Source organism: Electrophorus electricus, chromosome 4, assembly GCF_041902795.1.
Source record: "Electrophorus electricus isolate QZ-2024a chromosome 4, ASM4190279v1, whole genome shotgun sequence".
In the NCBI taxonomy this organism is placed as follows: domain Eukaryota; kingdom Metazoa; phylum Chordata; class Actinopteri; order Gymnotiformes; family Gymnotidae; genus Electrophorus; species Electrophorus electricus.
Window position 1 is genome coordinate 29,751,635 of NC_137500.1, and position 14,130 is coordinate 29,765,764.

General features: G+C 37.9%; 1 protein-coding gene across 1 annotated transcript; it reads left to right on the forward strand.

The window, feature by feature from the left end:
• The first annotated feature begins 1,415 nt into the window (after positions 1 to 1,415).
• Positions 1,416 to 2,243, forward strand: tas2r201.1 (taste receptor, type 2, member 201, tandem duplicate 1). Its single transcript, XM_035534437.2, has one exon. It carries the CDS (start codon positions 1,416 to 1,418, stop codon positions 2,241 to 2,243), a length of 828 nt encoding a protein of 275 aa, XP_035390330.2.
• Positions 2,244 to 14,130: the final 11,887 nt, after the last annotated feature.

Sequence of the window (14,130 nt, forward strand, 5' to 3'; positions counted from 1 at the left end):
TGTGAGAAAGATAAACACAGTCTTGTTTTAACTGACTTTATGAAGTACAAATGACATATGACAAAAGCTACAAATTGCATAAAAAAGCTTTCTTCACATGGAGACTGAACAAATGTCCCCACCAGGTCAAACAAGTTAAATGTTTTAAATGCTTAAATGCTCTTTCTATTACCATGGGGGACATTACCACAAGGTAATCATTTTATTCATCCCCCACTCCCCAAATAAACAACTGTAAATTCCCTTATGCTTGCAGCAATTTCCCTTTGACTTCTATGTTTATGGGATGGCCATCATATTTTTTTGCTAAGATTATTAAGAACAATACCAAGATATTATATTTTTACTTGCAATAATTATTGATTTGAATAATTATTAAAATAAACGTATTTTAATAATAAAATTAATTCATGCTTTCTCAACCCTGGAATAGATAAAACCTTTGACACTATTTTCAATATTGCTTTAACTTTGTTTTAAATGTCAAAAACAATAGAACATATCAGGCATTCTAAGCTGCTTCTATCTTTATGGTCATAGGTGTCATGGTACGGCCCCTCCTCCCAAGTGTCTCCCCGTGTGGCCACCCCCCCATGTCACACCTGTTTGTAATTGCTTGTCATTTACGTGTGTGTATATAAACCCCTATGGTTCTGTTGTCAGTGTTTATGTTAAGTTAGTTTAATTGCTATGTAGTCTTTGTTGTCTGTATAAATAAACGTAATTCGTCCCCGCATCCTGCTTAGCCTCCGTTTGTTACAATAGGACAATAAAAGTGAATTATGAGCTGATATAAATATGTAAGGAAATTGATATGGCACATTACCTCTAATTTCCATAACTCAATGAGAGCAATATAAACATGCAGTATGCTGGGTTATCGTATGTAAATTCATCACAGTACCTGAATAAGATGTGTGGCTTTACTGGCAGCAGATAATGGCAGTAAGAGCTTCTGATTACTCAGTTCTTATTTAAAAGGAATTATTATATAAAGTTTGAATGAAAAGCCAAGTCTTATTCACAAGCAAGGTTTATTGCTTTTGCTCATTCTCTCATTCATTACTACTAATTTTGTGGTATAATATATGTAACCAAGAAGTGTAAAGTAATGCCCCTCAGATGAAAAGAAACAGTTTTGGTTAAATTATTTATTTAAAACAAATTTCTCATTTTCAGATCAAACTAGTGTGAAAGAACACACAAACAAACACATGCATTTATAGTACTTTGGCTATATCTGTATGTTTTGTAGCAGTGAGCAAACACTGGCCAAAATCCCATCAATATTTCCATGAAGAGTTTTTTCTGGCTTAGTGAATAAAGAGGGTGGTGCCTTCTCACATTTAGAGAGCATATAAAGAGGATCTGACAATGTGCTGACAATTGTCTTTTAGAAAGACTGTATAAGCAGAATGGTGCTTAATGACTCTGAAGTTTTCTCTATAGCAATGAGTACCTTTGTGTTTGGAGCCGTGAACATGTCTCTCTCTACTGTCAGTATCCCTCTTAACCTTTTTGATGTCTTCTGTTTGATCATTACACAAGGATCTGAGTGGCTGAAACCACCTCTTAACATTTTGCTGGGATCTCTTATTGGAAGCAACATAGTTCTTCATGTATTCACCTTTGTCCTTGCATTATGTGAATTTATATCGATTTCACTGAGCGAAATGTTTACAGGTGTTGCAGAGGTCACTATGATGTATATCATGGAGATCAGTATAACCTCCTCCATTTGGCTGAATGTCTTCTACTACTGCCAGGTTGCTCCTGCTCAGCATCCTGTCTTCATCTGGTTAAAGAAGAACATCAGAGTCTTCATATACTCAGCTCTGATTATGGACAGACTCTTATTTTTGTTTGGATTCATGGCCAATCTTGCATATATTATCAAAGAAAGACAAAAAGATGTTAGGGTTATGGATGCAATGCAGAACAGAACAAGTATGGATTTTCTTCTTAATACATTGACGTCAGATTTTCCGTTAAGACTGGCTTATATCTCACTAAGTCTTTGTGTGATGTCAGCATCCATCTGTGCGATTGTTCTCCACCTGTGGAAACACATGCAGAACATGAAGGAGGGCAGTAGCTCCTTCTCGTCTCCACAGCTTCTGTCTCAGCTAAGGTCGAGCCTCACTGGCATTATACAGGCCTTCCTTTATCTCCCCTGTTCAGCATTTATGATAGCCTATAAAATTATTACACTTGAATTCCCAGAAATACAACTAGAGGGATAAATCATTACCACAGTTATTTCTTTGTACACTTTAGTGACAACCATTAACATTGGGGTTGGTCAGTCAATTTTTTGGCAGCGAGCAATTCATGTTTATCAAAAACTGTTCCAAACTCCAAATATTTTTAGCTCATTGATTTGGTAGGTTTGCTGTTCTGTGAGATGCAATGTGCATGCAATGCAGCTAGTTATAGGCTAACTGAATTGTTTAAGGAAAAACTTCAGTTCTTTTATTGTGTGTACACTTTTATTAGTGAAATGGGATAATAAAAATATATAATTATTTAACCAGGGTAGTGGTTTAGATTTTGATAATATGCCAATTCAAAAACTGTTCGAACATAAAGCAAATTATTATCTTAAACATCAGATAAAACTTAAAATGCAAAAGAGATATATCGCAGAACTTGTACAGACATTTGCCATTATGGTGCTGTTAGGAATGCTAACATTTTTTTTTTCTTTTTTCAACAGTAGGCTAACTTATGTTTTATTCTTTATTATTTTAGAGGTTGTTACTATCTTTCCTTTGAATAGTTAAATCAATAAATTAATCAGTTTATTGTTAGCAAAATGTTATTTTGTTATACTTTTATCAAAATTGATTCTTGATTATTTAGATTATTTATATACTTTTTGTTTGTCTGTTTTTGTTTTTATTTTTGTAAAGACCTCCTTTGACTGTTTAACATAATTTTACAGTTTCAAAAAACTAATTTATTTAAAGTCTCATTTGATTCTATGCATCTAGTTTGGTTTAAAGGCATTTAAACAGGAAAAAGTACCCATGGATTTAAATCTGCAAACAGGCTACTGTAGGGTGAGAGAATTAATGGAGCATAAAGATTGAGAACGACTTCACCAGGTCAGAGATGTATACTGGTGGTAAGCTTTATATGTTAAAATAAGGGTTTTAAAATCAGTGCACAGGGAGCCAGAGTAGCTGGGCAGTACAGGAGTAACATGAGCACGAGATAAAGTGGGAGTGAGAACTCTGGTTTCACAACACATACTGAAGCCTTAGAAGAGCCTTAGAAAGTAGCTCTGCAAAAAGATGTTTATATTTATTTATTTATTTATAGTGTTGGTTTTATTGTTTTAAATTTAAATTGTTAATTTTGGAAGGTCTGCAATATTATTTAATAATTTATTAGTCAGGAGCAAGGCGTGGGTAACAGTATTCAAGGAATTTATTAACAAAACACACAAAGAAATAAGCATAAGAAATAAGATATCGATTGAGAGAATGCTACTAGCACGCAGGGTAGTACCAGACTTGGCGGAGTCTGTAATGGCAGGTTAAGGACCATCACTGGACTCAGGCATGTATGGGGGCTAAATAGGGTGAAGGTAACAAGGCACAGGTGAATGAGTAACTAATAAACTGGTGATTGGAACCAGGGAAGTGAAGGTGCATTGAAAGATAGGTATGTGTGGATTGCGTGTGGATTGAGAGGCCTGGCTGGGTACCAATTAAATTATTAACATTAAATAATTATTAGCAACCACTACTACTAATACTACTACTACTACTGTTATTATTATTATTATTATTATTATTATTATTATTACCACCACAATTATGAGTAATAGTATTATGAGTAGGAGGAAAACTACATGCTTTATTCTCACCCACCACTGGATGGCAGCATCACTTAATCTTGTAATATTACAGTGTTTACAGTTACAATCTTTACCAGTGTGTGAGTGTTTTAAAATATTTATTTATGGTCATAACACATCAGAACAGTAAAATGATAAATGAATAATTTAATAGAATATAAATAACCTGCTATGTGCGGTAAATCAAGACTCCATTTTATATCAATGCAAGCTTAGTCATAAATCCAACTAAGAATGTATTTGCAAGAAAAGGGTAAGAAAGCCCATGGTACACACACACACACACACACACACACACACACACACACACACACACACTTCTGCAGGTCAAAACAACAAAAAAAAAGCTAGCAGAGTGATTTTGCCCTGAAACTTTTGTGATAGGTTGTAATGGACTATTTGATACACTACATTTGCATCTCTCATTGTAGATTAACACTGGGTCATGTTGTAGATTAACAGTTGGTCATGTGCTCTGTTCTGTGTGTTGTCCTCTCTCCCCTCCCTGAACCTGATTACTGAGGTTTCTTCTGAGAGTACACTGTGCGTGATTGGCTGCTGACTGTGTGTGTTAATTGTAAAGTGACCTTGGATTCCTTGAAAGGTGCTGTATAAATATAACTTTATTTACGCATTCATAAAGAGAGTTATGGTTGAAGCTTACCCATGCCTGTGCTCTTTTCTTACCTTCAAAAACTGATCAACACCTCACTATAAAATTAATTGAGACTGACTAGAGATGAGAATGTGCCTGTATAATACAGTAATAATCCATTTAAGTTTGTTGAACCAATTATTATACTCTTTTATAATTTCATAAGGTAGCCTATGTTAGATAAATGGTCATTAAAATGGGCATAAGATAGCCTGTGCTGCAATCTATGTGTAGGCAAATATGTAGATAAGTATTTGGAAGGAGTGAAATCTCCTATCAGCCAGATTAATCAGTTAAGAGAGCTCACTGGTTTGTTGTAAAGAACATCACCTGACAGGTGATACTGAATGAAATGGATCAGGATTCTTACAGAATAATTCTACACTTAAACAGTAGTAGAGCAGCACAAGCAGAAGCAATTTGCAGTGTTGAAATGGCTGTGGTCAATTTACCAAACAGGTATTTCCACAGTCTGGACTGTTGCAGTGCTGAAGGTCCACTTGTGAAAACAGAATCAGCTGAGCATTGTAGTAATTGCCATTTATATTATTGGCAGTCCTAAAGGTTCCTGATCTTTTTTAACATCCTGGTAACAAGACCAGGAAGTTGCAGAACGTTGACTTAGCCAACCCATGCAACTTGCTTGACCATTCTGCCAAAGAGATTTATATATTGTAATTGGGAATACATTTTCTTGTTAAAAGCAGTTATCTATCAACAATAGGTCAGAAATAGAGTAAAGATACACTAGGGGAGAAGGTCAACTTTACATTTTGTGTAAAGATCATTTGAAAGTTTCAAAGGTCAAATTTGTTGTTTTTTTCCTATTTGTAACATAAAATATATAAAATACATTAATAAAACTGATCAATGTAACGAGACTTGTCAAGGGAGTGTGATGCCGAACCAAGTCTCCGTTACGAAGAAGATTTTTATTGACAAACCCGAAACCAAAACACGAAAAACACAAAACCGCAATAACGTAGAACTAGGCACGAACCAGAGAATAATCGCGTTTAACCGTAACGTGTAATACACGCGGGGTCAAACCCCGACAATAGACAAAAGAACAACAGGGGTTTAAATACCTGTGCTAACAAAGAACGGGTGTGATATAATCAGGTAACAAGTGGGGGGCGTGACGATGGACACACACACACACACACACACACACACACACACGCGGAAAGGAGTCTAGGAGAGGGGGACCGTGCCATGATAATCAGTTTTGTTCATGTATATGGTATGGTTCTTATGTGCTAGCAATTCTGGAAACTTGACATTCTCAGATGAAGATAATGGCAGTTCTGAAATAAAATAAAGTACACCGAACAAGTTCAAAATAACCTCTAATCATTAGTTTTTACAGTTTAACCACAGGGAAATTACTGAATGTTAACCTGAGGAGTCGGTATGCGGCAGCAAAACCGCTATGAGAAACATGTCTAGGTCATGTCTAACACTGTCTAATAGTAGTGTTGTTATTCATATGATAATATTGGGTCCAGGGTCTGTTTGGCACACTGATTTTACTGAGCCGATGACTGTTAGGACAGGGAGAGTATATTACAAAAATAAATTATGTTTACGAGCTACAGAAACCGACGTCAAACGAGGTAACCTATACCTCTCACAAAGAAGGTTTGTGAACGACTTTATAATCTAAACAGAACGTGTTATCTACACTCTGTTACACTCCGTATGGCTTTACCACGTACTGAGTATGCAAAACCAGTTAAACCATAGATCACAGTTAGTATTCGTGTTTGATACAGCTTTGTGCTTACAGCTAGGTTACTACGTCAGCATTCAGGAAATTCTTCTCGTTAACTTTGAAAACACATTTGACTTAATAAGAAATGCATTACCGTCAAGTTTTACTAACAGTACTAAGAGTCAGCCTACTTTTTGAAAATGGTTATTGTCAGTTACATTGCGTTTGAAATGTTAGTTTGAGCTGTTTCAACCTTTGCGTCACTTTATGGTTTATAGTTACTTTTTAGCGTTTGTATTATATTCGTTATATTATATTCGCCACAGACCCTTCACCAGCTTACAGTAATTATGGAATTCCCACAGCTGCCATTTGAGCAGATAAAGTTACATGCCAGCGATCCAAAATAAAAGAGGGATCAACATCAAATCGGCTAAAATGGAAGAAATACTATATAATTTTTAAGAATGATTCGTGATCAGTCTTGTTGAAACGCTGTGACGTGAAACAATTCATTCATGTAAAATATCTGTGACCTGTGTAGTATAAGAGATTCCACTGGTCACTAAATATAATTATTAAGTGTTCACGGACTTCTTTCTTACAACAGTATGATGTAGGCAGATAGTAACCATTATTGTGCCAGAACCTTAATTTGTGTTTTTTCTCTAAATTTATAGACTACTTAAATTTGAACAAATTCAAAACGCAAGTTCAAAGTCTCTGCTCTAATATACAGAGTGAGACGCATGTATTCCACTGTATTAGAAGCAAATATTTATTATAAACACCTCTTATAGCTCATCTGATGCCGAAGACTTGGTTCCACCGTCGAACCAGTTCCATTTCTCACCACATTATGCTGTTGGTTGTATCATTTGAAGATCGTCCAAAATCAGCCCAGCGATGACAGTAACTCAAGCAGCACAATAGTTGATACACTCATATTTGTGCAGTACTCAGTACAATGTCAGTGTTGATGAATCATTGATGCAGCAATAATATTAGAAATACTACGAAGAACTCAAGCTGCGTATTAGGCATGAATTATTTTTGTGTGAAGACAATGTGTCATTACTGCCATCTCTGTAATTTATACCATGCTTTCTTATCCCATAAAATCAGTCATAGCCATGACAGAGGTCCTGTGGTAAAAATTTATTTTATAGACATGTTCAGAAAATGAATCCCACTCACATAGCCACCACACCCCCAAAGCTAAATATGGTAAATCGGGTTATAGATATTAATTTACTTCTTGAATGTAAGTTTTAGTGTCACTAGTCTATAAATGCTACTGAAGATGCAGTTCGCTTTCTAGAAACTGACAAATTTCCTCATGCAGCTCGAAACATCTGTTCAGTACATTTCCTCTGCTAAACATATCACCTCTGCATGACACGGCAAGTCTGCGTATTCCGAACAACACTCCTCCAGAAAAGACTTGAATCGGTGGTGATTCAAACCTTTAGCTCTTATAAAGTTAACTACTCGTGTTTTGGTGCTCATAATATGTTCCATCTTCAGGGCTTTGCCACACAACGATTCCTGATGTATGATGCAGTGATACAGTTAGCTCACCTGCACAGTTCTCCCCCTGCATCTTCTCCCGTATCCTGGCCACCAAGCCACTCTTTTGACCGCACATCACGGGCGCACCATCTGTTGTTAGTCCCACAAGTTTTTCCCAAGGTAGCCTCATTTGAGTTACACATTTGGAAACCTCTTCAAATACGTCTTTTGCTGTGGTTGTGCCATGCATTGATTTTAATTCCAAAAAGTTCCTCCGTAATGCACAGATTTGAGTCCACTCCACGGATGAAGCTGGGCAGTATCGGATGTGTCACTGCTCTCATCCACAGCAAGGGACAATGCAATGAAATCTTTTCCCTTTTCCATTAGCTGTTCATGTAGATCACATGCACGATCAGCTACTGTGTTTCTGCTAAGGCTCACACTTAAAAATGCTTGCCTTTTATGTGGGCACACACTTCGCAAACTTTGATCATACACTTTTTGACGCGGTGAACGTTTGGCATCCCAGCATCACACCTCCAAGGTCACTTTTAAACAAGCCACACCTCTTTAAGCACTATGCCACTGGCAAACACAACCAGTAAAATCCAAGATGGCCTTCCTTGTGACTAAGGCCTTTCCCAGCTGCACTGGCACCATTGATGCATACTCAGTGCCACCAGTTCCACATGGATTTTATCTATTATAACAGCACGGGCACCCTAGTGACTAAAGCTGGCACTGTCAATACCTGCTCCATGCCACCAGTTCCATCTGGATCTACCACTTTATACAGTGACTCAACAACCTCAGCCATTTCACCTTTATGGTGCATTACTCCAATTAATCTGAAATGTCCTTTTCCACAACCACTGCCTAGCCCTTTGAGTTACGTCTGATAACTCATTCACAGCTACTCTTAATTTATGGCCTTTATAGAAAAACTATGCAAGCACTGATGTGGCAGACTTTGCTATTGACTTTACCTATCTCTACTGGTCTTACATGTGTCTGCCAATTGCATTCTCTCTCCTCAGCCACCAAGTCTGCATACTTCAGCTTTTTCCTTTCAAAAGCTTAATCCACTGCATCCTTAAATGGTATTGTTAATAGTGTAAAATAAACTTTCAGAGTACACCACCATGTCCAGCCACAGTGTAGTTACACAGTACACTGTGGGACCTGTAGTTTTTTATCTACATCCATAAGCAATTTCCAGTCTTGCACTTCACCCTCTCTACCAATATTTATAGCCTGTGCTCCAACACGCTGTGCTCCAACATGTTGCCCATCTTGCACAAACATAAATGCTTTATTACCACTCAGCAATGCATTAACCTCTAGATGCTTACTATTAAATAAACACACTAATATGCTAATCACTTGATTGTGTATATATCGACCGTGCAAAGACTATCTTTACATGCTGATAAAATATGCTTCAGCATGCAGATTTGGAAGGCCGGCTTAAGTTGTTTCAAGTAAAACTTGATGCGGCTCGCATTCATTGCCCATAGCTCTTGCCATGTGATTTTCCTTTTCTCCACACTTTCCCAGCAAAGCCATTGGCATTGCTTTCCATGCGATTCTGCTGCTGCATGCCATGCATCCTCTTCCTGCTCACAAATAAAACTAGTCATCATTTGCATTCTTTCTGCTGATGTGGTCTTATTAAATGCTTTCCAGGAACACATCACCCAAGACCTGTTTTTCCATATTGCACTGGTCCAATGATGTCCCTTAACACTAAAGAACTCAGCTAATTGCACCGCCATTTGCAAATTCCACTTCCTCCCTGCTTTCATCACTGGTGCTGCTGTTTTTATCACCAAATCCTTTGATCCTAACAAAATGATCATGTGACTCACCTTCGCACATTTAGCACATGTAAATTCCTGAACTAAGCTTTTCAGTGGTAGCTCTAGCATTCCTCTCCCATACCATGCTATACTACTTAAACACGGCACCCTAAGCCACTTCCTTATAGATTTATTCATAATCCTCTCCAGTCTCCTTACTTCTGTAACTGGGACCTCATACATTGTCAACGGCCATCTAGTATGAGGCATCAGGCCAAACTGAAGACACCGCAATTTCAATTTACCTGCTAGATAGATAAATTTTCAATACTGTCTCAATTTTGTCTTTAGCCCCACAACCTGCTCTTTATCATTTAGTGCTGCAGAACTATGCACACCTTGTCTGCTAGCAGGCCAGAACAGATATTTCCACACTCTGGCCTGAACATTGTGGTAACTGCCCTGGCCATATTTACAATCCTACTGGTTCCTGATTTTTAACATCCTGAGAACAAGCTCAGGAAACAGCAGATATCCCTTAAGCATCAGACAGAGTAACAGTTTTAAGGAACAGACAGAGTAATGTTTTAAATAGATATATGTTATCTGTCTTCTCACTCCAGCCATAATGGATGAAGAGTGCTTATGCCCTCTGAGATCAGTGTAAACAGTCACTTCATCTTCAGATGTGAATGGTCAGTGTCCAATTCCGATTGCCAGGAGAACAGTATTAAGCCCCCTGTCCCTCACAGGCAGAAGGGCCAATTGTGTCCTCTTATACTTTTGACAGAGGAAGGCTATTTTATGTGACAAATAAAAATGCTAAAATGATTATGGAACCTCGATGAAGGCATCACTATAACTGGTACAACAATAAACTATGTTTGAGTCCCAAAAAACTTAGACATGATTGAGACTTCATGTTCTGAATTACCATGCATTATTTTGCTCAGGATTTACAGTACTGTGTAATATTCTTGTACATTTGGTTTCCCTTACAGCTCCTTACGCTGTGATTTGTGTTGAAAACCCATCTTATGTAGAAGAGTACCGATGTGTAGGTGATGCTGCCCCTGAAACCACAATATATAGCTGGCAGAGGTAAAAGAATGTTTGAATGTTAATATGTAAATGTAATTGATTTAAGTCAGGGGTGCCTCAGTCTGGTTCTGGTGATTTACCACCCTGCAGATTTTAGTTCCAACCCAAATCTATGGTTCCTGACTTACAGTCTCAGTACTCTTGGAATTTTAAAAACAGAGTGTTAAATTTATACTTCTGCATGTAAACAGCAGTTTCATTGACATATAAACATGTGAAAAACAAACTCTAGCCTTGCAGAGGTGTGAGTAGAGACAAAGAATGTGACAAATAATCAATTAATCACAGCAAACTTAATCTTAGCTTTTTTAGACTTTGTGGGTTAAAAGTAACAAACAATAACCTGACCAATACGGTGCAGTGATGGCCCAAGTGCCGCAGGGTGCGGAGCAGGACACTCAGACTCCCTTGCCTTTGACAAACATTTATTGACACACAACGTATATGACAATGGTGGCACTCACACATAACATCAACAGTGCACATGAATAAACATAATGCTAACGACGATGACCAAAACATTGATAGAGGTTATATAAACATTAACATTGGCTACACAAACAATGACCAACGAGAACATACACACCAACAGGAGTTTAAATACAGACAGACACACAACACTAAACCCTGTGCAGGTGTGTACCATCAAGGAGGTCGTGGTTAGAAATAAGACAAACGTGAATCCCACTGCATCCCTAGCACATGACGGGGGGGGGGGGGGGGGGGGGAAGCATTTTGTGACAGTTGCTCTTAGACTGGGGAACTTGCAGATGTTTGGTGCAAAACTGAAAAGCAATGCTTACTAAATGAAAACCGTTTTTATGTTTGGATAATATGGAAATGTTAGAAATTCAATGAAGACAAAGGTGGAAAAAAGCGGTTTTGTAAATAAATTATGTGTCACACAGTATACAGGGTTTTGAACTGGGGTCCTTCTGCCCTGCAAAGGCTTCATAATTCACTGATGAGCTGAAATAGCTGTGCTATAGCAAAGACAACTGTGGGGGCAGAAGAGTGAAATTGAAAACCCAGTGGCTAACAGATGCTGTACTTTATGCTATCTTACTAAGCAGGGTCGGCCTACTCTTCCTGAAGGAGTGCAAGCAGACAGAGACTGACTGCATTTCTTGAAGTCAACATCTGATCTCAATGGACTCTGTATCTGCACAGCCACAAATCACAACGGTATTAAATCTGCCTCATTCTATAGGTACAAGGAGAAACGTGAAGGCAGCTTCCTGCACTGGATTTTAAATATGAGCAAGGGAAAACATTAATAAATTAAACATTAATAAATTAAAGTTTACAGTTTACAGTTCTCCCAGCATATATCAGGTGTACCTCATTGTTTATAACCATCCCCCCTTTGTATTCAGTAAGACTTGTTAAAGCCACAACATCACATAGCATTACACAGACCCTCCTTAGCTTAGATACTCATACTTGTCTATGTTAAATACGTTTTCCTGTTTCTACAGTTTTAGGGCTATGGATGCTGCTGAAAAATCATTGTTTCTTATACTCTCTTCAGTACTGATCTCCTTCAACACCTCAAAACTGTACTGCGACTATCCAGCCTATCAGGAGACTAAAGACGTATATTCTTAGCCACCTCCCTTGGTACTCAGCTTTACTGATCTACAAACCACCAACCATACAGCTGAAATCTTGACTCCCCCCTTGGCTCTATAGCTATTAGAATCATCTGTTCATCATTATGCAGTCATTAGGACTTGGGCCTCTTTGTTAATTACTTTGTTAATCTCAAATTCATTCTGTGTCTCAAACCTCAGTTTGCAGTAGACCCAATACCTTGTACCTCCTTGTTTTCACCTGGACATGTTATATGAGTTTAATACACAGTCATATCAGAATCACCAGGCATCACCATTGAGTGAACACTGTTACATCTGGCCTGCAAAGCAGATACATGGTAATGGTGGCAATGTTAATCAAGATTCATTGTCCCTGTTGCCTCGAGTTTGTAAGGGGGTACCATAATTGGACACTGGAGGATTAGAAAAACGTTGTGTCTCAGATGAATCCAGGTTTATCCTACAAAAAGTGGACTGACAATGGCATATATGCCACCAGAGAACTGCCTCCAAGAGAAAACTATGAGCCAAACAGTGGCAACTGTGGACCAAACGCAGGATGGTGGTGGCAGTGTACAGGTATGGGGGATGTTTTTCTGGAATGATCTTGGAGAACTAATACCACTGCATGAGTCTCTGAATGCCAACAAGTACTTGGTAGTCATAGCAGATCATGTGCAACTCTACATGCTAATGTTTTTCCTTAATGGTGGTGCATGAGTGGTTTCAGGAACATGGCAGTGGTATCTTCCCTGGCCTGCTAACTTTACCGATCTTAATCCAGTTGAGCACATCTTGGAATATTTGGAGGGTTCACCAGGTGCACCGTGCTGACCAACAGCCAAACAATCTGAGGGACCTCAGTGCTCTGCTGCAGTTGGAATGGGCACGAGTGCCTCTGGATACCTTCCATCGCTTAATACATTCCATGCCATGACTTCTCACTAGTGTAATCTGAGCCAAGGGTGGTTATTCCCACTATTAGGAAGGTGGTCATAATATTTTGATATGACTGTGTATATAGTCTATTCTCCAGTAGCCTATTTACCATTGTATTTTTCTTAATTTGCCAATTTTTGACCTCTTCATAGAAGCTCCCACTGTACTTGACTAAATGTCATGCCATTTATAACACTATCTGATCTTCTTGAAACAAAATGAATTGCTGACAGAACAAACTGGAACAAGGCAGGTAAAACATATCAGAATAATCTTGCAAGAGAATGTGCCCACTGTAAAAGCCCTTTTGATAAGGGTAATATGCAATGCTGTATATTACACTAATGTGTCACCACCCTTGTGACTGGATGTCTGTGCTGTCCTGATTTGAATATTGCAGTGCCACTGCTGCCAACAAGTAATAGAAATGCATTTCCATTGAGAGGCATTACTCAAAAACATGACTAATTCTTCTTACGTATATCTTATTGCTAACAACATTGCTAAGCAAAGTAAAGCAGAAATAAACAAAAATGACAACAGACATGCGTCGGGGAATTGACTTATTAAAACTTATTACGGTGAGCAATAAGTGTAAATGTGATGTATTTTTAAATATGTGAGTGTAAGTTTGGAAATGTATATGTAAATATGATCATGTATTAGTCCAAACAGCTTCCTTAAACGTTATATACATCAAATATAAACATCTGAAAATATGTTTTTGAATTTTGACACTTGGTTATAAACAATACCATATCAGTGTTCAACTCTAACTACTAAATAATTTTCACAGGAACTTTTGAAAATAATAGATTCCAGTTTTGGCTGAGGTCATTTAAATTTCACCTGTTGTGTGATACAGTGATAAAATTGCCCTATTGCCTTACTTCCCAACTGGTTAGTGATGTTTCAGGAGATTATGTGCACATGATTTGCAGCATTGC